Genomic DNA, 23,297 nt, shown 5'->3' on the forward strand with positions numbered 1-23,297 from the left:
CTTGCATGCTTAAAATAACTATTCACATGACGTAATGGTCATGTCTAAGTGGTCTCGGGAGGTACAGAAGTACTGTATAGCTATAAAGAAAAAAGTTGTTTTACTGATTTGTCCTTGAGATCCATTGAATTGAAGTGGTATGAGTTTAAGACAGTGAGATAGATGATGTAGGATTGGCCTCAAAATGATTCACATCTGTTCACCTGAACAGATGTAGGAAGGTCTCCTTAGTTCTGTGTTGGTTTTTTTTTTTGTGTCCATAAGCACATTTTGCTCATGAGTAGAATTTTTACTGAGCCTCCGTGGTCCTGTAGACCATGTTACTTCTCTGTATCTTGGCAGAGGCGATTGTTAGTCTGTTGTAACTGTCCTGTGTGAGTTTTTCCTTGGGGTGTGGAAGCACGCTCTGGTGTTCTCTTCAAGCTCATGGTACCTGGTCTCCTGACTGGCCGTGATGGTGTCGTGGTGCCTGCTGGGGTACATTGCTGCACAGCCTGCCAGGTCTTCGTGCAGTACGTTGTGCGGCCTTGTATCCACACTTGGATAATCATTGTGTTCTCTGACCCTGAAAAGGTGGTGCAAAAGCTTTGTCATCTTCTCCCTGCTCATAAGGTGGTGATGAGCTTCTGGAATTGGTGCGCTACTTTGTGGGTACAGCCATTAGTAGTGTATGTTTCGAACCTTTAGAATACCAAACAAGCAGATTTATCTGCTTAAATTTGTTATCAGAGTGAACAGAAATGCAAGAGCTCTACCACAGAACATTTTCTTAGACTGTGCCTGTCTAATTAGAGACACGTTTATTGTGTTATCCAGAATTGCTGGAACATTTTTTCCAGAGGAGGTCTTAGCCTTAATTGGCTGTCAATACCTTCTTTGTCCTTCTGTCAATGAAATTCTTATCTCCTCATCTATTTATGCCTTTAATCCTACATGCGTTTTGTAAGAGAAAACGAGACTTTCCATTGTTCATGTTCCCATCTGGCCGAGGCAGGCAGGTCTGGTCCCCAGCTCATTCCTGTCCTGTCCTGTCCTGTCCCCCCACCCTCTACAACCCCTGGGTTCTCAGGCCTCCTTTCTCACGGCAGGAGGGGGATGTACAATCCAAATCTGTATTTCCTCCCTATCACTGTATGGAGCATGGATGACTCCTGACAACTGGTAGATTCTGCTCGTCCCCTTTCTTACCTGTAGCAGTTTTGAGTCACCACCTGAATGTGGAGATATATTTTGCTCATTCAGTCAAAAACTGACTCAGCTTAAAAAGTGAGCATGTTCTCCTGCTATCCAAGCCTGGTGGAAATAGAGCTCGGTGTCTACTCTGTGTTCTCACCACCGGTACTTAAATTTTCTCCAATTCTATGTTACAGTACTTTCAAGTGTCTGATAAGGTGGAACATGAACGGGCTTTCAGGTGGGACTGCATACCCTGCTTGCTACTGCTGTGTTTTTGCGAAGTGGTGTGGTATTTTGGGGATTTGCGGAGGACATCAGTAACGCATCTTCCCTAAGGATTCACCGTGTTCCCGCTCAAGGTTTTCAAGTTGTTTCACAAAACAGTTTTATCTACCATCTTCCAAAACCACATTTACCAAAAGCTGAGTCATTCCCACAGATAGATAGGTTTTCGTTTTTTCCTGGTAAGTTTACTTCACTGCATCTCCTACTTCACTGCATCTCCACAGCTATTGTAGCTATAACTGAGAGTTGAAGACTGCACAAACGGATGTTGACCTATGCTCAGATGAATCTACTGGTAATGATTAGAGTTCATTTAACCAGAGCTTGAGCAATTGCTCAGTAGCCTCCCTTCTCCTGTGCCTTTTCTCCCAACGGGTGATCCCTGCGGAAGCTGCTGGTGCAAGAACTGCTGGGCACATGCATCCGGTGTAGGTACTGCCTGGATTAAGAAAAGCCTTTGTGGTTAAATACTGCAGCATACCTGCCCCCCCCGTAGTATAATCTGTGCAACAGGGGTTTGCAGAACTCAAGTTGCTGGCAAGTAATTTTTTTCTGTTAGCAGGAGCTTTCCAGCTAACATTTTATTACATTTTGTAATGGGCACCTTGGATGGCCTGGTGTTTAACTTGGCCTCTGTTTGATTTATCTATTTGATCAACCTAGATTATGAAGTTGGCTTTCAGTTATTACATGCTCGTTTGCATGTGCACACACATGTACGTAACACGTGTATATAAACTGTGATAAGGGAAAACTGATTTTGTGCAGTCAAAGAGGGAACACTTAGAAAATACTGAAGCTGAAGTTGCACATACAGCTGCAAGTTGAACACCTTTTTATTTCTCTCACTTTGATTTGTACTTACTTGATTTTATGATCACCTACTACCCCCACCCCACAACATAATGTGTTGTGCTTTCAGCTACAAATGGCTGCATCTTACATAGAAGCCAGAAAATAAATGTTGATGTGAATAAGGTCATAAGATATGTCACTGAAAGGAGGGTAAATAAAAAAATAATATACAGACTTGATTGTTTCAACTCACAACTCAGTTGTGTTTCTTACATCTTAGTTACCTCTGATTTTAGCCTTTGGAGTTTTCTCTTTCAAATGGTCAAAAAAAACCCAGAGCCTGGAATTTGTTTACTTCCAGCATTAAAAGCAAAGAGCTCAGGGAGCAGGCAACTTTTATTTGACCTGTAAGGGAGTAATATAGATGGCAGAGACTTCAGGCTATATAGCTTATCGTGAGTTTCAGGTTTTTTGGGGGTCCTGAGATGTTGGTGTGAGGAGGGTTGGCAGCTTTTGCTGATGTTAGGTCATCTGTGAGAGCAGACCGTTGCACTAACCCAGCAAAAAGACTGAGTGGAAACATAAATAGGTTGTAGTGAAAAGACATCAGTTTTTATGCAGTTCTGATTTTTTCTTCCGTATAAAGTGTAATGTCGTGAGAAGGAAAAAGTCTTCGGCCAGAATTGAGAGGAATAAAATCATTATGTAGAGAACTGTTTTAATATTATTACAGATGGGTACAATAGAAAGAAACTTCTCAGAAGTTAAGAAAATGTAACTTGCACTACCTTGGCCTGGAAAGGGTATTTGGAAGCTCTCCCTTTGTCAGCCGGGATCTGTACCCCCAACAGGTGGTGGAAACTTGTACGTGCCACGTATGCCACCAGTGCCCTATGAAACAATGTGCTTTTTGGCTTTGAAAGAAGGATGGGGCAGAGTCTACAGCTCAAATCAGGATATTGAAAGGGTATTACGAGGTGATGCAGCTAAACCATAAATACGTGTTTATGAGGATTTCTTCTGTGGAATATTTGCTTTATAATTGCATCAGAACTAGTCACCTGCCTGCATTTCACAATGAGATGTGTCTGGCATGTCTGAGGTGTGACCCACCCACAAAAGCAAACAAATTCCAAGTGAACAGCCTGATACTTCTGGGTCTGCTCTCCCCCAGGAGTGTTGATGGGAGCTGTGTCAGCAGATTGTAAGAGGAAGGACTTGTCCTTAAGGAACCCCTTTGTGTCTTCCTGCTGCAGCTGGTCTGACCCTCTTTCAGGAGGCCTCGGAAAACATTTACATTCTTTGGCAGAGCATGCTAAAATTAGGACATAAAAATGACAGATTCAATATTGGAGTCTTAAATAATATTTAAGTAGTCTTGTGTTATGTAATCTGAGCAGAAGGCGATGTTACTGTTGTTGGATAAATGCGGTTGTACACGTGATACTCCAGTTTCACAATTACTTCCTCAATAAATATAATCATAACTATAGTAATAAGATACTATTTTAAAAGTAATTTTTTTCAAAAATATCTGAGTACTTTCCCAGTACCTATGCTAATAAATTTAGTTTATCTTATATAGTTAAAATCTTTTGTCCTCCTCCATAAAAACTACTTTAATCTGCCTTTTATTTACTTTAGAAGGGTTTTGCCTTAAGTGCTCTTTTCTCATTTGTATCACTGTAAATTCAGAGGTGTTTCATTGAAACACAGGACATGTCCTTTGTCACAGAACATAGTTTATGCTTTGATAACAAGTGGCTCTGAACCAGCCATTTCTGTCAGCTTTTAAAATGCAGCTGTTTAGAGAACTAGTTCCCAGAAAAATTACAAACTAAGTACTCTCCCAAATAATAATTTAAAGGTGCTGCTGAGTTCAAGTTACTTTTTGAATCATCAACACTATCTTCTTCTACTGCTTTGTATTTCTAAAAAATATTTTAATTTGAAGTCACCCACTTATTTCCTGTTATGTCCAGACCATCTTAGACATTTATTGCTGGTTTTACTGCTCTCTAGTACCTTAACTGTCATGTATTTACATGATCTGCTAATCCCTTCCCTCAAAAAAAAAAATAACCTTGTGCTCGTTCTTCCTCCAAGATAACTGTTCTTTTATTCAAATATCTGAATACAAATATCTAATCAATATTTGTAATTCCAATAAAATTGTATGTAATTTAGATAGAGTTGACTATAAGTTAGTAGAACTGATGGGATACTAGATTACCTACTACTAGATTTAAAAAATGAAAAAATTAATAAATGTATAATCTGCTGTACAAGAATAGCTAAGGCTGATGAGGCATAATTAAAAAAATATAGAAACACTAGAGAACTTGAATCATAAGTCAAGAATTGTTACTACAGTATAAATGTTGCTGTTTAATTTTGCTTTTATAGAAAGGGAGAAAGTGTTTTGTTTTTACAGTATGGATAATGTTGTGAAAATAACTACAACTTAAAAATAAACCAGCCCCAATAAAAATTTCAGCCTATATATCACTTCTTTGCTTTATGAGCAATGACATTTGAACCCCACCAATTCTGTCAGATATTCTTGTCTTATTTTTGTGTGCATGGTGACTTTCATTTTAGTAAAGAAATATTCTAAGCAGTATTTAATTTTTGTGCTTCACTTAATATATTAGATTTAAAATAAATATTAAATGTAGGTGTGACCTCCAAAGGATTTAGCAGCGTTGGTGTATTGCCTGTTGACAAACTGTGCCGCCTCGTACAATTTGTGCAGGACTTTGCACAGTGCAACATGAGTCCTCGGTGAGAACTAATGACACCTGTACCATAAAAGTAAAAACAATATTTGCCCGAAAGCTTAAGAATAGTTCAGGAGTGGTTCCTGTTTACAAGATAATGGATTTTTATCTTGGGATTGCTTAGGGCATAGTTACTCCCAGTTGGCTAAAACATCATCCGTGCTCACTTACTCCCTTGCTCCCCAGCTCGCAGTAGCTTTCAAGCAGGCAGCTTTCTTCCCTCTGAAAAATTAGAAGAGGTCATTGAAGCATGGAGGGGCTTTGCACTAATGCAGCTGACGGTAGTTTTCAGAAAGCATCCTCCGCGGAAGGGATCTCGGATTTCTGAGGCGAGGACCCGTGAGGTTGCAGTCGTGGCACTGTGCTGGGCTGGCAGGCGCTTGTTTCTCAGCCCAGGACCTGGGAGAGGTGGTACTGTCAGGACAGTTCTTTGGGCTCCAGTCTACAGGTCTAGACCCACCAGAGGAGAAGAAAGGTGAAGTAGTGGCAGGTGTGGACTGCTAGCACCATTCAAGTCAGGGCTGTACACCCTCGTTCTGCTTCCAGGTCTTGAGCTGCTCCTGTCCCTTCGGAGCCTGGGAAGAGAGAGGAGTTGGCTTTTCTGCAGCTTTGAGAACCTTTAGCCAGCATAACTGTCAGCCACTTCTTTTACGCAGATCAGTTTTAGCTTGAATCAGCCAGGCCATTGCCCCAGCCTGTTCCTTGCAGGCTGCCACCCCTGGTCTTTCGGCACAGCCCAGCCCTTCTACCACCCTGTCCCCTGCCCCTTGAGAAAGTCAAGTTGCTGAGTTCCAGCACGATCCAACCACCGTTCTCTCTTATCTCCATCCTTCCCACCCCACGGTCCTGCCTCAGCTCAGTGCTCACAAGAAAGATCCTCTTTCTGTCCCGAGCATGTGTTGGCCTGTATCTACCAACACAACCCAGCAACCCTCTCCCCAACCTGCTCTTCCCCTGTTGGTCTGTAGAGCTGTTGGTAGCTACCTGTTATGCCAGGCTTCAGAAGGAGGCAGTTTGGTATAATTGGGATATATTTTGCCATGAGAGTAGGGTGAGCTGAACTGTCTGAACAGGTTCAGGACTCCCTCCCTACCACTGACTCGCTGAGTCATCTGTATGAAACTCCTCTTTTCAGCTGTCAGCCTGTGGCTTCTGCAGTTGCCCACAGCGTTAGCCGTTCCTCTGGTTACCAGCGAGACCTGAACCACTCGATTTTCTCATGTAAAGCTGGCACGCAAAAAGGTGGCTGAACCGCTTTCTCAGGATTTTCCTGGTACTATTTTTCACTACTGGTAGCCAATTTAAAGGTTAAGGGCAGCTTCCCAGAAATGGGTATTAAAGGTCTGCAGTAAGAAAACGTGATTCTCTCTCTCAGGCCACTTTTATGCGGGGGAAGGGGAAGGTGCCTGTGCAGAGAGAGATCCTGCTACACCTGAATTAGCAGAGCACGATCTGGGCCTAACTTCTTTTTCATTATATGCAGTCTCTCGGGACGGTAGGAGGTGGTAAAGGGGGTGGATAGGAAAGCTTTATATAGCTAAAACATCTCCTGGCGTAGGGGATTGTCATTGCCGTGCATGGGGGTGTATAGAGGAGCGCGGAAACAAAGCTTATAGACATCGTAGGGCAGGCGTGGAAAATAAAGATGCTGCAGTTGTTTCTGAAAATGTGGTTAACAACACCAGAAAGGTGTAGTAAATCTGGAGGAAATTGTGGTTTAGTCTTAGGTGAAATAACTCTACAGTGGAGTCTGTGCTTTCTACGGAGTACATCTTCAGTACTTGAAAAATGCAGCAAACTGTGTGGGTTGTACATTGCGCCTTCCTGTGCTCTTGCGCTTCCATCTGTGTTTATGGGACAATCTACCTTGAAATCGGCTGGTTTTTAGATTTGTTAGGGGAGAACTGTGTTGTAGTATATCTATTCAGTCTGTTTTTCAGAATGAGTGAATTGTAGCCGTACTGCGTTCTGTCCTCACCATTAAACTCATGACAGAGATGCCAGACAGGAGAGAGCTCAGCCTCATTCATCGTGCAGGTTTCAGTGCATTTATATACCTTTTGGAAGAAATGAGAGAACTGGACTCGGTGGCATTCATGCATTTTCTGCTGGACCCCTCTCTCGTTCTTTTGTTGTTGTTTGGTTTACCAGAGAGGGAGGGGGTGAGGGGAAGTCTAGGGCTCTGTGTCGCACCTTTTTCCAGGTTAATAGAAGAAGAGCTGCAATAATGGCTTGTTTTGACCTCTGCCTGGGGGGTTTGGCTTTTTAACAGAAAGGAGACTTGAAAAATACTCTTGCCTAGGTGGACACTACAAAAGTGTGAAGCTCACTGTTGTCATGAATTTTTCAGTGGAAGAGGTACATGGTGCCCACAGCCTGGCCACGCTGGTTTTGTCCCCCGTTGGGGAGTTTTGCACTTGACACTTCACTAATATGAATAGAATGTCAAGGTGCCTTGGAGAGCCTGTTCATCTGCACCTCAGGCTCTTGGCTCATGAAAGAAGAAAAAAATGAAAAAAATAGTGTCGCTTCCAAATGAAAACAGAAAGAGGATAATCTTCTCTATTTAGTGATTGCATAAAAGGTCATGTCAGTTCGTTCCCAATTTTTGTAGAAAGAGCCTTAAGGTTTCTGCAGAACTGACTTAAAGCTGACAAGAGTGTTTGTAACAGAAAATTGGGTGGTTTCAGCTGCATGAAGTGACTGCTCGTCCGAGGGTGGAACAGCTCGTTGGCAAGCGAAGGAAGGGAAGGGCCTCCATCCTGGGGGGCTGTGTGGGGTTCCCAAAGGCAGTGTGGTCAGCTGGTAGTGAGGGGGCGCTTGTGAGGAGGGAGCTTGGAGGTGTTTGAGCATTGGGAGAAGAGAAGATGGTGCTTCTCAATGAGTGGGCTTCAGAGGGTATTCAGTGTCGTGGTTCGAGGAGATCCCTGAGGCAGTCTGAGTTGGCAGGGTGCTGCACAGGACAGCCTTAACTGCCATGGCTGCACATTCCCGTGGCTTCTTTTGAGACGTGCTGGTGTTTTTTGGCTCTGCATAGAACTGATTCAGGGAGCAGAAACAGCAGAAAACCTGACGTTAGCAAAAAGAGGTAAACGGTTTTCTTCCTGAGTCAATGTGAGACTGAGGTGGGGGAAGAGGAACCGTCCCCTTGAATTGACTGAACTGAGTCCTGAAACTCTCTCTTGTGCCTCGCATGTCTGATGAGAAAATAGTTAAACCAAGAAATAGGAGAAGAGGTTGGCTTGATTTTCATGCCTGGTATTAAAGCACAGAAGAAGGAAAATTGGGTAAACGAGAATTGCACATGCAGTAAGACAAATGGTCTATCCAAAGGAGCAAAGGGAGAAAATTGGCAGTAGAAGACCGGTTGTGTAGATGCTACACTAACAAAAAAATGTACTTACTATAGAGAGAAGAGAAAGTGAGGTCAGGGAAGAAAAGCAAATGAGATGTTTATTATCCAGGCTCTTTTCATTAGTATACAAAACTAGAACAGCTGGTGCTGAACGCGTAACCACGTATAGAGGCAGCAGAAACACAGCCAAATAGCATTGATAGCCTGAACACATACACTGAAAATTACGCAGAAAATTAGTAAGGTGTCATGAATGAAGTGCCACTGTGTGAAAAAACAAACAGTAGCATGGACACAGTAGAATCTGTTTGGTCAAAATCATTTTGGGAAGAAATTATGAACGACCTGTTGTAGACCTCTAGCTTAGGATTTATATACGATGTATGTATGTATATATACAACATACAATTTATATAGAATGAGAGAGGTATACTAGTAGGAATAGTAACATTATAGATAGGCTAGATGTATATTTAAGCACAAATTATATTATAATGATGTGATATTTCTGTACATGACAGCAAATAGTTTTCGTACCAAAAGAGTAATGCAGAATAGAAGTTGTGGTATTTTGGACCGTGGAAGGTATTGCTGACCTTATAGAAAACCTGATTGTTTAAAAAATGAAGACAAAACATTAGCTGGGTTAATTTGGTTTAAGTTGGATGGAATGATAAGAAGTAAATAACAATTTTTTTTTGAAGGCAAACATTTGTTAAATTAGGAAAACTGGTTAGAGAATATAGGTGAGCTGAAGTACTGGAGGCTTAAATGGAAAAAAAATGGTTCAACTTGAATCCCAAGTAAAGGAAAAGGAGAATTGTGGGAAACTACCTAATCCTTCTAATAGAGAACCTTCTACTGGGAGGGATATTGGTAGAGAAAAGGTAATGCAAAAGAACGGAGTAGAGATTGTCAAAGGAAGTCACTTCTTGGAAGCTGTGGTTGAACAAGAGCTGAAAGTATTAAGCTGAGTTAGAATTTAAAGTTCTTAAGAATTAAAGCAGTTAGTAAAAGTTTCTTTAGACATATGAATAAATTGAGAAAGAAGAAATTATTCTGTTGCATAGGCAGAGCGGTTTCCAATTAGAGAGAGCCTTTTGTTCAAAAAGCTAAATAAATACCTTTGCACACCTCTCAGTAACAGTGTGGTGACAGCAACAGGATGATGAATGGAAACAAGGTTATGAATATGACTACAGTTGAGGCGGAAATTCAAGACAGAAACAAATTCCAAGAAAATAAGGATGTGAAATTGCAGTGTACCAGCTGCATTGCGGTAACTGCCTACGTACCTGTTCTTTCCCTACTGTAAAGTTAGTTGCAATAGCTCATGGTATCTAATAAGCATTGTATATGTGTAGTGTACATGGCTGCTGATTGCCTAAGAAGAGCTGAAGTGCAAATCTTTGAGAAATCAAGTGGTTTATAGCTTTATTTTTTAAGTAAAATTTATATTCTTTTGAACTTTAAAAAAAAATATATTTGTAATACTGTAGATTTTTCTTTTTTACATAAAATATTAAGGAACACATTCTCGTCTCAAGAGTTGCCATTTCCACTGTGTATGCCCTGGAGCTCATTGAACCTTTCTGTGAACAGATTTAGCTCACTGGAAAAACAAAAATCTATCCCTGTTTCCTCTTTCTCTTATCCTCCCCCCTTTTTAAACTGAGTTTGTTTCCTGTCAGATTAGTGAGTTAAATTGGCTTATGAGGAGAACCAAGAAGTGCCAGATTTGGTGGAAGATAAGCCTCAAGGAGCAGGAAAAAGCCCGTGAGGTCAGCAGGAGCAATGGCGAGTTGTCTTGTGGGTGCCTGGCCTTCGAATTCTGTGTTAGTGCAGCAGAGCTACGTGTTGCTCTCAGAAGGGCTGTTGTTCAGTGTAGTGGATTTTTTTGTTTGGTTTAGCATTCTGCCTGCAAAAATACATGATTGTGACAAACCTCCTAAAACGAATTTTTGGCGGACAGCAAAAGTCCTTGCAGCAGGACTTGTATCATGCAACTGATAGTATTTTGCAACGCTTCCCCTAACTTTTGCGGTGTACAACAGTTAAATTCTGATTTTTGATCTAATGCAGGTAAAGCACTAGTATAGATCCAGTGTAAATCCTTTAACTTCTGTGTCCTCTTAATCTGTGCTCTTGCTTTACTCAAAGGTTGCTGGCTCTTGACGGAACTGTATGAGGTTGTTTTGGAGAGAATTTCTTAGAATCTTCAGTGCAGTTGGGCTTCAGGATATGCTTTCCTTCATGTCTGGATTTAATTGTAGATAATTTTGGAGGGAAAACCGTTTTCTTACTTTGGGAAACCCGGCATACTGGTGGCATCTGGTCATTGTACTGAGCAATCAATCAATCACTAGATAAAAAGGGGCAGAAATGAGAGATACAGAAAATAAACGATGCTGAGTAGAATGCCACTGAGCAACTTCCCCCACACCCCCCCAAGAATTTAATGGCTGCAACAGCAGTTGTTCACAGCCCTGACTAGAAGTGGCAAAGTTGTTGTGAGGCGGCGCTTACTGGGACCCTGTTCTCCTTTCCCTCCCCACATGTTAATAAAAGTAATGCACACGTATCAGGCCCCTGTAATGAGCCTTAATTCCAAACTTCCTTTCTTTTGTAGAGCCCGGTGAGAGTTGTAAGCTCTCTCTGACACTGCCAAAGAAACAGTACTTGTCTTTGGGACTATCTTGCTAAGACAGATTATTTTTGATTTTTTGATTTTCATTTCGAAGTGAGAAATGCTTTCCAAGGACTTGCGTTCATGGATTTTTCCACTCTTATTTTTTGTTGTTGCTAATACTCTGATGAAATTGCCAGCATTTTGGACAAAGCCATTGCTTGCAACAGAGATGTGTGAGACTTTATGCTGTAGACTAAAATACCAAGAACTAATAGGATAACTGTAAAGAAAACAAAAAACAAAACAAAAAAAAAAGAAATGGCACCGTAAAGTTAAAAAAGAAAAAGAAAAAAAAAGCTGGAGTCTGAAATCACTGTGGTGAATGCTGGCAAAAATAACAGCGAAGTCTCTGACAGCTGAAAGAGAGAGAAAGGAGGAAAAGCATGTTGCTTTTAAGTTTTTCCCTTTGTTCATTGGCGGTGTGCCCATACACCCCATTCAGGGCTCTAGAAATGGTTCACTGACTTGAAACTCTGGCTGCTTTTAATTGTGTGGGATTTATTGGTTCAAGTAGCGCGAGGAAAATACTAGCTAGGTCTCTCAACATTAAATTATCGACTTTACAGACGTTTTTTGTCCAACTCTTTAGGCAAGAGGAATTCAGGTTTTAGATTTGTTTTGCTGGTTTCCAAATATCACTTTTCCCACTATGGCTTTGAATTTTTTTTGTACCCTGAGAGAATCTCACCATGAGCTGGCTGTGGCATAGTAGTGTACATTTACGCAATAAGTCAGATGGCACCAAACCCATCTCTTAACATTGAGAAGCCGTTGAGGTGCATTCAAGGAGAGTACCGTGCAAGTCATTTGGAGTGTTTTTTTTCAACGTTTTCTGTTGTTAAAAGTGCTTGAAAAAACAAATATGCAAAAAAAAGTAGACGTGCACATTATGTGATTTAGAAAAGCATAGTTGTTTCATTACTTTGGCTTTTAAGTATATTTTAAAATCCCTCTTGTAAATATAGTACTTTGTTTGGAAATAAAAGTTCTGTTGAGAAAAATAAAAAACATTTTAGAGTACTAATAATGCCTACTAGCTGCACTTTAAATAAGTACTTTTTTTTGAAGTAAAGTAGAATACATGCTATGTTATATGCATGTCAGATGTCAACCTTTTGGCATTTATTTTGTAACAGTGAAACTCAGAAAGGAAAAATGCTTAAGTCTTGCTGAGACTTAACTACATCTTCATTGAGCTGTAATTAAACAAAAAGACAAAAGCATCCATGCTGTGCTCAGTATTACTGAGAAATAAGAGCTTATGTGTATCTGCTTGAGATTCCACTTGTAATTAGCACCCATCAGTGTTGTCATGATTGTCTAGCTTTGGAACATTTAACTATATATTTTTAGTTTGCGACAAAATACATGTTGTTCAGTTCTTTCCTTTTAACAAGATTTTCCCTGGTGGTTGCTGAAAACTGAAGAGGTGTGGATGGACCTAGGGAAGGATTCGCGCCACAGGCAGAGTCTCTTCTTTTGGTTGATAAGTAGTGGTGTCATCTTTAGCCATCTTCTGAATTTGGGTATTTCTTCATTATGACAAAGATCCCTTTATTGCTGTACAGACATTCCAAAGTGGAGGGCTTGCTTGAAATAATATTGCCTTCCTGGGTGGTTTTTTTCATTGGTTTATGTAGAATTACTGACTTCCAGTTGTAGTAGTGAGAAAATTTGCATATTTCCTTTTTCATACCTTATATTTTCATTTCAAAAATCAGCCAAACTTAGGGTTCAGGGAACAGAACAGTTATTATGTATTTCTTGTTTTATATGTGACCCTTCTCCATACCACCCTGACCCCACCCCACCCCCTTTTTTAATTAGAGCTCAACTTCTCATTTAGAAAGTCAACTATTTGTCCCATTCTTCACACTGTTACAACGTTTGGTGGAAGTGCTACCTGTACTAGAGCTGCACAGATGGATAAGCAAAACCAGCCTTCGCCCTAACCGGTGGAGCTGTGTCCTTGCTTACTTCTGACTGCTGGAAAAACTATAAGCAACTAGGTCCCTCAGTCACTGGCAGCGTCTTGTTGCGTTATGAATGGTTGCTGCTGAGTAGACTTTGAGAACTCAGCTGGTCTGGTACTTGGGGATTTTGGAAGCAAAGGTGCATGTTTTTTCACGTGGTTTCATTAAAATAAATTTTCCCAATTATTTTATAATTTTAAACTTACTCTATTAGTGCTGTGGGAAATGGAGTTTGCAGTGGTGTCCCTCTTTAGAAAGGCCGGGTGTGATTCAGCTCCACATTAAGATATCTGAATCACAGAAAAGTCTAAGTTGGAAGACACCGCTTGAGATCTTCTGGTCCAACCTTTTGCTGAAAGCGGGGCCTTGCATTAGGTTATTCACTGCCCTGTTAAGCTGGGTCTTAGCTATTTCCAGCAAAGGGAACTACAGTACTTCTCTGGGCTTCTCTGTTTAATCCTTCTCGTAGTGAGCAACTTCTCCTTATGTCTGGATGGAGTTTCCCCTGAAGCAGCTTGGGCCTGTTGCCTCCTCTCTTTTGTGCATCCTTGAGAAGAGACCAGCTCCCTCTTTGTATATGAACTACGAACTCTGTAGGTGTCGGTTCTTGTGCTCCGCTAAATCGCGCCTGGGTGCTGCAGACCTGCCATACCCATAACGTGAATACAGGAAGCTGGTGTCAGGGGTTGCCATCTGACTTGGAACACATTCCCTAGTTGCGCTTGTGGGGCAGTAGATGTGTTGTTTGGCTCTTTTTGACGTGTGACTGAGTAGTGAGATGGCACCTGCAGTGACGATTCCCTTCTTGACTCCGTGGTTCGGCCAAGTGAATGCTGGAGAACGGAATAAGAATCAGTCAGGGTACATTTTTCTCTTTGCTATGAAGAGTTCATGAGCAAAGGAAGAACACACGTTTTGTAACTCTCCTGCAAAAGCTACAAGTGTTTGGAAATTGACAGATTTTATAATATTCTCTGTGCCTCCAATTGATCTCCTTCATGTAATGTGTAACTTCTAAAATAAACATTTAGTGCAACCGGTGTCTTTCATTTTACCTTTTTCCCCAAAAAAATCATCTCACTTCACTTGATGATCATTTTATTTAAGAGTTTGATTCATCAAATTTGTCCTGGCATGTTGTACATGTTGGCCTTACTGTTGTACATAATTTATCAGGATTTGAGATGAAAATTTTATCAAAATCAGTGGTGAGCTCCTGTTGACTTCGGCTTGTCCAAGATTTTGCTGCTACAGTGTAATGTCAAAAGACTTACCAACATTTATTTCACTTGCCCTGATGATAATAATTTCCTTTTCTGTGAGTGAAAACACAAATCCATTCCTACATCATGCTAACTAGGCAAGATTTTTAGGCTGGTGAACACAATTCACCAGCTCACTAGGTATATTTGAATTGCCCATTTCAGTGGACTTTGTTCAGAGTGCCTTCCTCCTGCCTCTCGTGCTCATTGTATCTTTGAGTCATTTTAAGAGCAGCAGAGCCCTGTCCCAGATACAAGGAATACAAATTATGATAATTTTGATTGTTAACTAATAGCTCTGAAGTGAACTTTCCATTTTGTAAAAAAAAAAAAAAAAAAAAGCCTTTTCAGTTCCCGATGCCTGTTAGACAGGGGCTTTAAGAATACAGCATTTTCTCTGCTTCTTACATCTATAGCATTCATCACAGAAAAGGAAAATGTTATTTCAGTTTTGCTGATACTGAAAATAGCTTCTTGTTACTTGTTTGGTGTTTTCAGTGTATCCAAGACTATAATTTGTAGTATCTTCTGCTGTAGCTCATGCAGAGGAAACTGTTATTCAACCTGTATGTGTTCTAGGATAGTAGGCAGGATACTTTGTCCTGTTGATTATGAATGTAAATACTGTTTTTAAGGCAATGGTAACCAAGAGTATTTTTCCTATTTACAGAGCAAGCTTTACATGGAAGGATTTAGAAGCCTAAAAGAAGGAGAACCAGTGGAATTTACTTTTAAGAAATCTTCCAAAGGCCTTGAATCAATACGGGTAACAGGCCCTGGTGGGAGCCCCTGTTTAGGAAGTGAAAGACGACCCAAAGGGAAGACAGTACAAAAAAGAAAACCAAAGGGAGATAGGTAATTACCTTACTTTGCTACTTCCCCCCCCTTCTTTTTTTTCTTTGCAAGTTTTTCTTGAAATTATGGTTTCAGCATTTATTCATTTGTGAAAGGAAACCCTTCTATGTAAATTTGGCTTTTACATGTAGCCTAGTAATTTGATTAAATTTACTAAGCTGTATCTATACAACTATATAAATTACCCACTTGATTGGTTTTACTTGAGAAAGTTTTATTGAATTAGAGGGAGCCTGCAAAGGAATGTAACATTATTTTGAAAATATTGCTATTAGACTGAGAGAAGAGGTCGGTCTGAATGCAGGTGAAATAACGTCATGTTTAGGTGAGAGTTGTGCATGCTAAAGAGACTATTGTGTGCAGTGGGGTTTTAAACTGTGCATCAGTAGTTTTATACAGAAGAAAGTATAGGTGGTGCAGTCAGGGTTGAGATGTATATAATTTGATTAATTATATTTTTACTTAGTGAATAGAGTATAAGGTCTTTCCAAAACCTTTAATTCCTGGTGATCTGAAGAACTGTTGTAATGATATTTTACAAACTCTGGGTTAGTCTTGAGAGCTGCACTTTTTTATACACAAGTGCAGCAATCTGACTTGTCCTGTTTTACTTTACTTTCTGCCCCGATGGCCTGAAGAAGTTCTGTAATCCTCTTCACTACAAAGTCACCTCCACCTAGTTCCCCAAGGATAGCCTTTCTGCCCCAAAACTGCTGTATTTAGGTGAATCTCCCTTTTTTCCTCATAGTATTGCCCAGCCCAGTAGCAGTATGACTGAGGTCAAGGGGACTGCATAGTTTATGAGGGATCCTGGTAAGAACATCCAAACAGCTAGGTCTTGCCTGCAGGATTTCACGTATGGCATGACTGAGGGGTGCCTCTCATCTATTGCAAATTCTGAAGCAAAGAGTAGCTTGGGAAGGAGGAGGTCACCTGAAAAGGCAGTGTAGTCCAGTCTCGAGATACAGGGGATCAGAAGACTTTGCTGGCTACAGATGAACTCCACTTGTTCCCATCTCTGTTAAAAGACTTCTGGTTTTTTTTCCCCTCTTTTTTTTCTTTTTTTTTTTTTTTTTTTTAAATTAAGGACTGGAGACAACATGATAGTTGTCCCTCTTTCACCTTCTTTGTAAAAGCTAAAGGCCATGAACAAAATTTATTGCTGCTGTAACAGATCAGAGTCCATAACCACAACAAGGAGAGACTTTGTAAGCCAGACAAAGCTTTCTTTTTGATTGCTCACCATATCTGGCCTTTCAGAGTTGTGGTGCATGCAACGGCTGTGAAAAATCATTTTTTCATTTTCCTTTTTTTTTTTTTTTCTTTAGCTAGGCTTTCAATCTAGTTCTTATTTAAACCATTGGTTTTCCATAGACTGTAATTACTAATCTGTTTAGGGTATTAGCATTACCATTATTATTGATGTTTCATACTATGGCAGCAAATAAAGGCCACAGTCGTGATACTGTTGTCCTGTTTGTTGCACATGTATATGAAGGAAGATAGTCCTTGCTTCAAAAGCCTTGAAATTTAAATGAACAGGCTACAAGTAAACAAGGAAAAACTATGTATTTAAGGAGCCAGGGATTTGAACAAACATAGGCATCTCTAGTGCACAGTGTAGTCAATGCAGAGGAAGCAGTATTTCAGAGTGCAATTCAGCTCATCCTAGTGAAGCATCTAAAATATTGGGGTTGAATCTTGCCTTGTGGCTGTTTCTCTTCAGGGACTACAAAATGAGCCGAGCTCCAATGCTGTAGATACTTCCCTTACAAGTCTCTGAAGTTGTGAGATGAATCCTACTTTCAATGATGTTTTTTCATAGCATAGCTAAAGCATAGGAAAAATTGGAACAGATATACCCTGAAAAACAGTGCAGAGGGGTGATCCATGAGACAATGTACTCTTTCATGTTCACTTGCCTTTAAAGAAGGAAAAATTCAAAATTAAATTGAATTAATTTGAATATGAAAACGTGGGCAAAAACATCTACCCACTTTTGTCTCAAAATTCTTATGCTTAAGTCATAAGACATCAAAAGTCTGAAATTTGAAATGTCTGAAGTAGCATTGACATTATCACTCGGTGAGGAGCAGTGTTTTTGCTTGAAGGAAAATTAGTTTTGATTGAATGCCTAGCCAATAAAAAAAAGCGCATCTCCAACATGTGTAGTGAAAAATTTCTTAAAGATTGCTGTGCTACTGAGAACTACCTCCATTTAGGAAAGCTAATTCCACATTCTTGTTTTATCTCTTTTCTACATTATCAGTGTAACTGTGTGAAGGCTGAGCCTCGCTGCATCTTTTTGAATAGATCCCATTTGAATGGATCCCATGACTCTATTCATGGTGTAGGTGGGATTTAAGGCAGAAAGGAAGACTGACAGAGATAGCAAAGGTGGGAAAAAGAAAGGGAAAAGCAGCAATATGTGCAGAGGGGGGAGGGGTCGTGACACTGAGGTTACCAAATATTGGTGCTTTTTGGTAGATTTTGTGGTGCTTCCACAATAGATTCGGAGTCTCTGTAATTTGCAGAGTGTTGTTGCTGTGAGGACCTCAATATGATAATATTTCCACTTCAACATTACTGGGGGCCACATTAACGTGGGTGGGAAGGCTTTGTAATTGCTGTTGGTCATATTGGCCACTTTAGCATCTTTCTCAGGCAGCGTGCAAGCGCACGCCAGGTCTAGAAAGGGAAAGTCTTTGTGGTCCATGTGGAGTGAAGCTGTGGCTATAAGCAGCCTGCCGGCTTTAGGTTCCCAGACCTTACTTTAAGTTATTGTAATATCTATGTGTCTTACTTTTTTTTTTTTTTTTTTTTTTTTCCCCACAGTGTCTCGAGTAATCTGGGCTAGAGGGGAGGTTTCTAAACGAGACTCAGTTGAGATTTGCATCTGAGAAGTGCTGGGTTTAGAAGTGGTGTTTTATGGCAAAGGTGCCCAGTGGCAGCTCGTGCAGCTGGTCTCTACCTAAGTAAGCCAGGGGATGAATTTATAACGCGCTATAATGCGGCAGGTTGTGGCTCCCTTCAGAGGAACTCCTAACGCATGCCAAACACAATGTGTTTTGCTCAACTTTGACAGTGAGCTGACACAAAAGCACACTCTGCTGCTCTCCAGGAATGACTGCGGGGAGCTGATGCAGAAAAGATAAAGAACTCTGAATTCACACCTTAATCACCTGCTTGGTAACTTGTAGAAAGGTCTGTGAAATCTTGATTTAGAGTAGAATAAATGAAATGGGGACCTAGCCCACCATCTCAGAATGAGATTTGAAGGAAGAAAAAGGGAGAAAGGGAGGGAAAAAAACCAAAAACAAAAACTAAACACTCCTAGTGTTTGTATATGACCTAAAATGAAACGTAGTAAAGGACCATCTTATTAGTTGTAATTTTTTAATTTAATATTATTTTTATAAATTTATATGGCTGGGAAAATATTCTTTAGTGCAGCATACATTTAAATAAATTTGACCTACAGACCTTTGACACAGTATTAACAAAGAAGATGCATGATGCTCACAGGACTGGAAGCTAGAGTTCTTTTTGGGACCTAGAGGTATTATCCAGTATCTGTAAATATTCTTAGTAGAAGCTCAAAGTTGGATACTTTTTCAGCAGAGTGTCTGTAGTTCTGTATCTGCTCAACTTGGCACTTGCTTCATGTGGAACATTTCAAGGGGGGCAGGGAAGATGACAACTTTTTTTTTTTCTTTTTTTGGTTTTGAAGTATTTACACCAAAATGGCAGCAATAAAATAAAGCAAGAAGGAAGAGGCAAGAAAGAAATAATTAAGGGTATAGCTCCATCTCTCAGTTCTAATTTACGATGTTTCAGTCCTATGCTACCCTCCAGTAACACTTGTGGCAGGGCGGCTTTCTAGCACAGGTGACCTGTATCAGTAAGTGGTTTGGATTTAAACATGTAATAAATAAGTAATGTGTTGTGAGATCTTGGGTTTGACATGAAACATTTCGCTTGCTTGGTTTACAGCACAGCCCTGCAAGTAAACTGTGAGGGAGAGAGTCAGGAGCTGCTGGAAATGAGGGAGCTTCACCAAGCATTGCCACTGGATAAATAGTGATGCTGAATTATGTTCTGGGAATACAGCTAGTGAAATAGCCATGTATTTAGCCATTGGCTAAATAGTAAGGAGCACTGCAGCATCAATGGAACTCTTCAAAACCCTTTTTCCAGTGTAGACATCTACGAAGGAGAGACAACTAGAAAAGAATCATGGAATCACGGAATTGTCAGAGTTGGAAGGGACCTTCTAGAGATCATCTAGTCCAACTCCCCTGCCAAAGCAGGATTGCCTAGAGCACATTACTTAAGACTGCATCCAGGCAGGTGTTTTTGTGGAAAAGTGGTTTTGTGTTAAGATGTAATGTGTTTGCCAGTGACTCCTAGACATGACCAAAAACATAATTTTCAAGTGAAGAAAAACATATTTTTAAACTCTGGATTGAAATACAACCACTTGGGCGGGAAGGACTGTAAATAAAAATTAAAATAAAATACTTCTCTGATAGTTTATCACTTGAAATTAGTTTGTGTCTGAGCCAGACAGAAAATGGATATAATATCTGAAGACATTCTGCAGATGATCCAAAGTCAGACTATAATAACATCTTAAAAGTCTTTAAAAGCTCGTTGGTCTGCACAAATAGCCGCTGAATGAGTGTGGTGCAGGCAGAGATGACGGCACAATGGAGTGCTGTGGAGGGCGTTTGGATCGAAGTTAGTGGGTCTAGGAGAGCTAGTTCAGGACAGAAAAGTTACATGATACGAAGTCACTTCAAACTTGAGACTATATCAGTTCCATCTCTCCTGACGGAATCACACTCAAGTGTATAATTTAGTTTTCACAGAAAAGCCTCCTATGGCTCGAGCCGAGCAGATTTTTGTGGAGGAGACATGAATAATGGGGGGTGGTATGGGCTGTAAGGAGAGCCCTGAACTAGTACTGAAACGGGAAAAGCTCATTAAAACTGCTTCACAGGCAGATCGGGCCAAGGCAAATGGGGAAATCCCATCAGAGTCCCTTCACCCAAGAGCTGGGAGGCAAGGCCGGGCTGGTGGTCACCTCACACAGCTATGCCACAGGGACACGGCCTCTCCTGCCCTCGGCCAGCCCCAGGAACCCTCTTTGGGCAGGTCCTGAGCAGCACCAGCACAAAACAGGGGGCAGACCCAGCCATCCAGAGAAATGGATGAAAAGTTCAGGGAGTTGTAGCCTTTGGCACAAAATGGTGTCAGCACATCACTGTCAAAGGGTTGAATTTTCCTGCTCCTCGCTGGGATAGATTGTGTTCACAATTCTGCCATTTTCTAAAGCTGGCATGGAAGTAACGCAGAAGCTGCATGGCACTGCACAAGCAGGAAAGCCTTGGCTCTCAGAAGACAGCCATGGCCAGCCTGGCTTCTACCCCAATATGCAGCACACAGCATCGGGAGTTGCCTTCCTCAAAAGATAATGGGTTTCTCTTCCTGCCTATTTCCGTAGCTCAAACAGATCCAGGATGCCGAGCCGAAGGATCAGTACTTGAATGTTGGAACTAGATGTAGAAATGGTTACGGTTGTGCATAACAATATGTTTAATATTAGAATAAAATAATTTGTCTTTCAAAAGATGTGGAGGAAATCCCATTCGAGATTTTAAATGTAGAGAACATTGTTTAATTTGCAAAGCCAAGTGCCTGTGTTTAGATGCAGGCTACGGAGCTCAATTTGATCCCTTGCCAGCTGTGCTGCTTCTGAGACCGAGGTCAGTTTGAGTTATTTTGGGGTACCCAGGCACACTGTTGTGTGCTGGGTGGTGACACAGGCAATTCCTCGTTCATTTGAAAGGCCGTTTTCTGGTTATACACGATTTGACTACCAAATTCATCACAAGGCAGCTTGCAAGTAGGGGCCCATTTGAGATACCACGTTGCTGGTGAAGTTGCACACCCATGCAGTGTTTCAGCCTGCTCGCTCGGGTGCCGGCGGGGATTGGGCTTTGCAGTTAGGTGTACAGATCAACAAAACACACACAACTATGTGCTTCCTTTCCATCAGATGTGCCTTCTGATAGGGCTATTCGCGCGCTTCTACTGAATGCAAATTTCTGTGCTAAAGCAGGAGCTGGGAACCCGGTGGCAGTGATACCGCTAAACGGTATCTAAGTCTGATTTTCTTCATTGCAAGCTTGTATTAAGAACAGAGTAGAGCCTGAATAAAGTTGTCTTTGGTATCTGTTTGTACGCATGTACAGTTAAGAAGCGATAGGCCCCAAATTTTTCGTAGTGTTTATAATAACAAATCCAAATTTGATGCTAAAGTAAGTAGATACAATTCTGAAAATGTACAAGGAACAGATGAAGTGAGTAGGAAGGTGTCGTTTTTATGCAGCCTCATGTAGAGTAAAGCTGTCCCTGCACAGCAGATGGGTTTCTTAAGTACATACACTGTTTTCGGAATGTGGAATATTTTTCTTTAATTGGAAAATAAATTTTTCTTTAATTGGCCTCTTTTCAGGCCTCGTGCTTTCTGAGTATTTCACCCTCTCTCATCCAGGGAAGAGCTCTATCTCGTTTACAGTAAAGTACCAGCATATATTCAAGCTTTTGCTATGGTGTGCTGATATGCCTAATGATCGTACTGGAGTCTTACCTGAAGTAATGATATCTGAAGGAATTTAGAAGCAAGAAAGAATTGTGAATTTTTCTCAATTTAACAAAGATTACTAATAACTTCAGTAGAGTGTATGCTAAAAAAGCATTTCAGTAAATAGTTTACAAAACATCATTTCTGTTTCTAAAAATCTTCCTAATATAACCAGCGTCTTCTACCTTAATTCAAATTGCTCTCTCGCTATTGCATTTCTCACTACTATACTAATATCCTACTTCCAAGTAGACAAGAATAAACGAAACGTGCATCCATTTTCAGGGTCCAACTCAGTAAATACTTAAGCCTGTGCTTTGGAAGTAGTAGGGAAGAGGCATTATTTGAAAAGATTCCCCTGTTGGTGTCGACCCTGACTACAGACTGCTGCTTTTTGCTGGGAACAGAACTGCTCACAGGACAAACTGTCTGTTAAAAAGATGCACACAGTCTGTGCTATATTTACTGCAGAATCGTTCAGTGTAAATAGTTAAACCTTAAATCCCTTTCATTTTAGGAAAACAGTTGCATTTCCTTGCTTTTCTTGATGTGTTACACTCCAGCATCACCTAGAAAACATACTCAAAGCAAGTAACACTAAGGAAGGATTATAATGGTGATTCCAGATGATGGAAACATTTGCCACGTATCTTGGCCTCTTGAAAAAAGATACCAAGAACTTGAAAATTGGAGAAAACTGAATTACAGCATAGCTGCTAAATCACATATTCCCAAAACATTGCCTATGATTTACCGCTGTTGATTAATCTGAAGCTTTTCAGAAAGAATAAAAGTTCTGGAGCCCTTTAACTTCAAATTCATAAAGTCTGTGCTGTAATATAATTCCAAATCGCTACAGCTGTTTCTTTTATTAGCCGTGGCTTCATGTTTCTGTCCTTGACACTTAAAGATCAAACCTACTTAAATATGAATCATTTAAAAATGTGAATTTACTTCGATATCTTATTTTGTCAAGAAGCTGAGCAGCTCATTATATAAGAGGAATGTGTCACGGAGGTAGTCATCAGCTCTGTAGTGGTGGTGCTGGCACGCTACTGCTGCTCCCACTGTGCACACCCTCCTCGTGCACCTACAGTGTGCTAGAGCACTTCTGAAGCAGGTAATAAGGCATAGGCTATGTCCTGAAAGAAATCATGGGTTTAAGGGTGTATTTACACCAGGAAAGGTAGGTTTATTTGGGGAAAAAAAGTACCAGTTTAAGCCACCCCTGTACAGCGAGGTGGTATCGTCCATCCAGAAGGGCAGTGGGACTTTGCAGTTGTTTCTTCTGGTTATGGGAGGCTGTTCAGAGAAGAGACAGTGGAGCTCAGACAGAAATGCTCCTGTGATGTCCATGGTCCCTCAAGCAGAGTGACAGAAAAATATTGCAAGGACAACAGATAAAGAGAAGATTAGTAAGGAACAGGAATGTGAAATCTCACGCACAGGCTTGGAGGAGATAAGGAAGGGAAGAGGGA

The 23,297-nt window shown here is 40.7% G+C and overlaps 1 protein-coding gene across 1 annotated transcript in view; it reads left to right on the forward strand.

The window, feature by feature from the left end:
* LIN28B (lin-28 homolog B) overlaps positions 1-23,297 on the forward strand; it is an 81,659-nt gene that overhangs the window by 30,880 nt on the left and 27,482 nt on the right. Inside the window, exon 3 of the mRNA XM_074150813.1 lies at positions 14,986-15,170. Coding sequence (XP_074006914.1) covers positions 14,986-15,170 — 185 coding nt within the window. The remainder of the gene's footprint in view (positions 1-14,985; positions 15,171-23,297) is intronic.

This window comes from Numenius arquata, chromosome 7 (genome assembly GCF_964106895.1).
Source record: "Numenius arquata chromosome 7, bNumArq3.hap1.1, whole genome shotgun sequence".
Taxonomy (NCBI): domain Eukaryota; kingdom Metazoa; phylum Chordata; class Aves; order Charadriiformes; family Scolopacidae; genus Numenius; species Numenius arquata.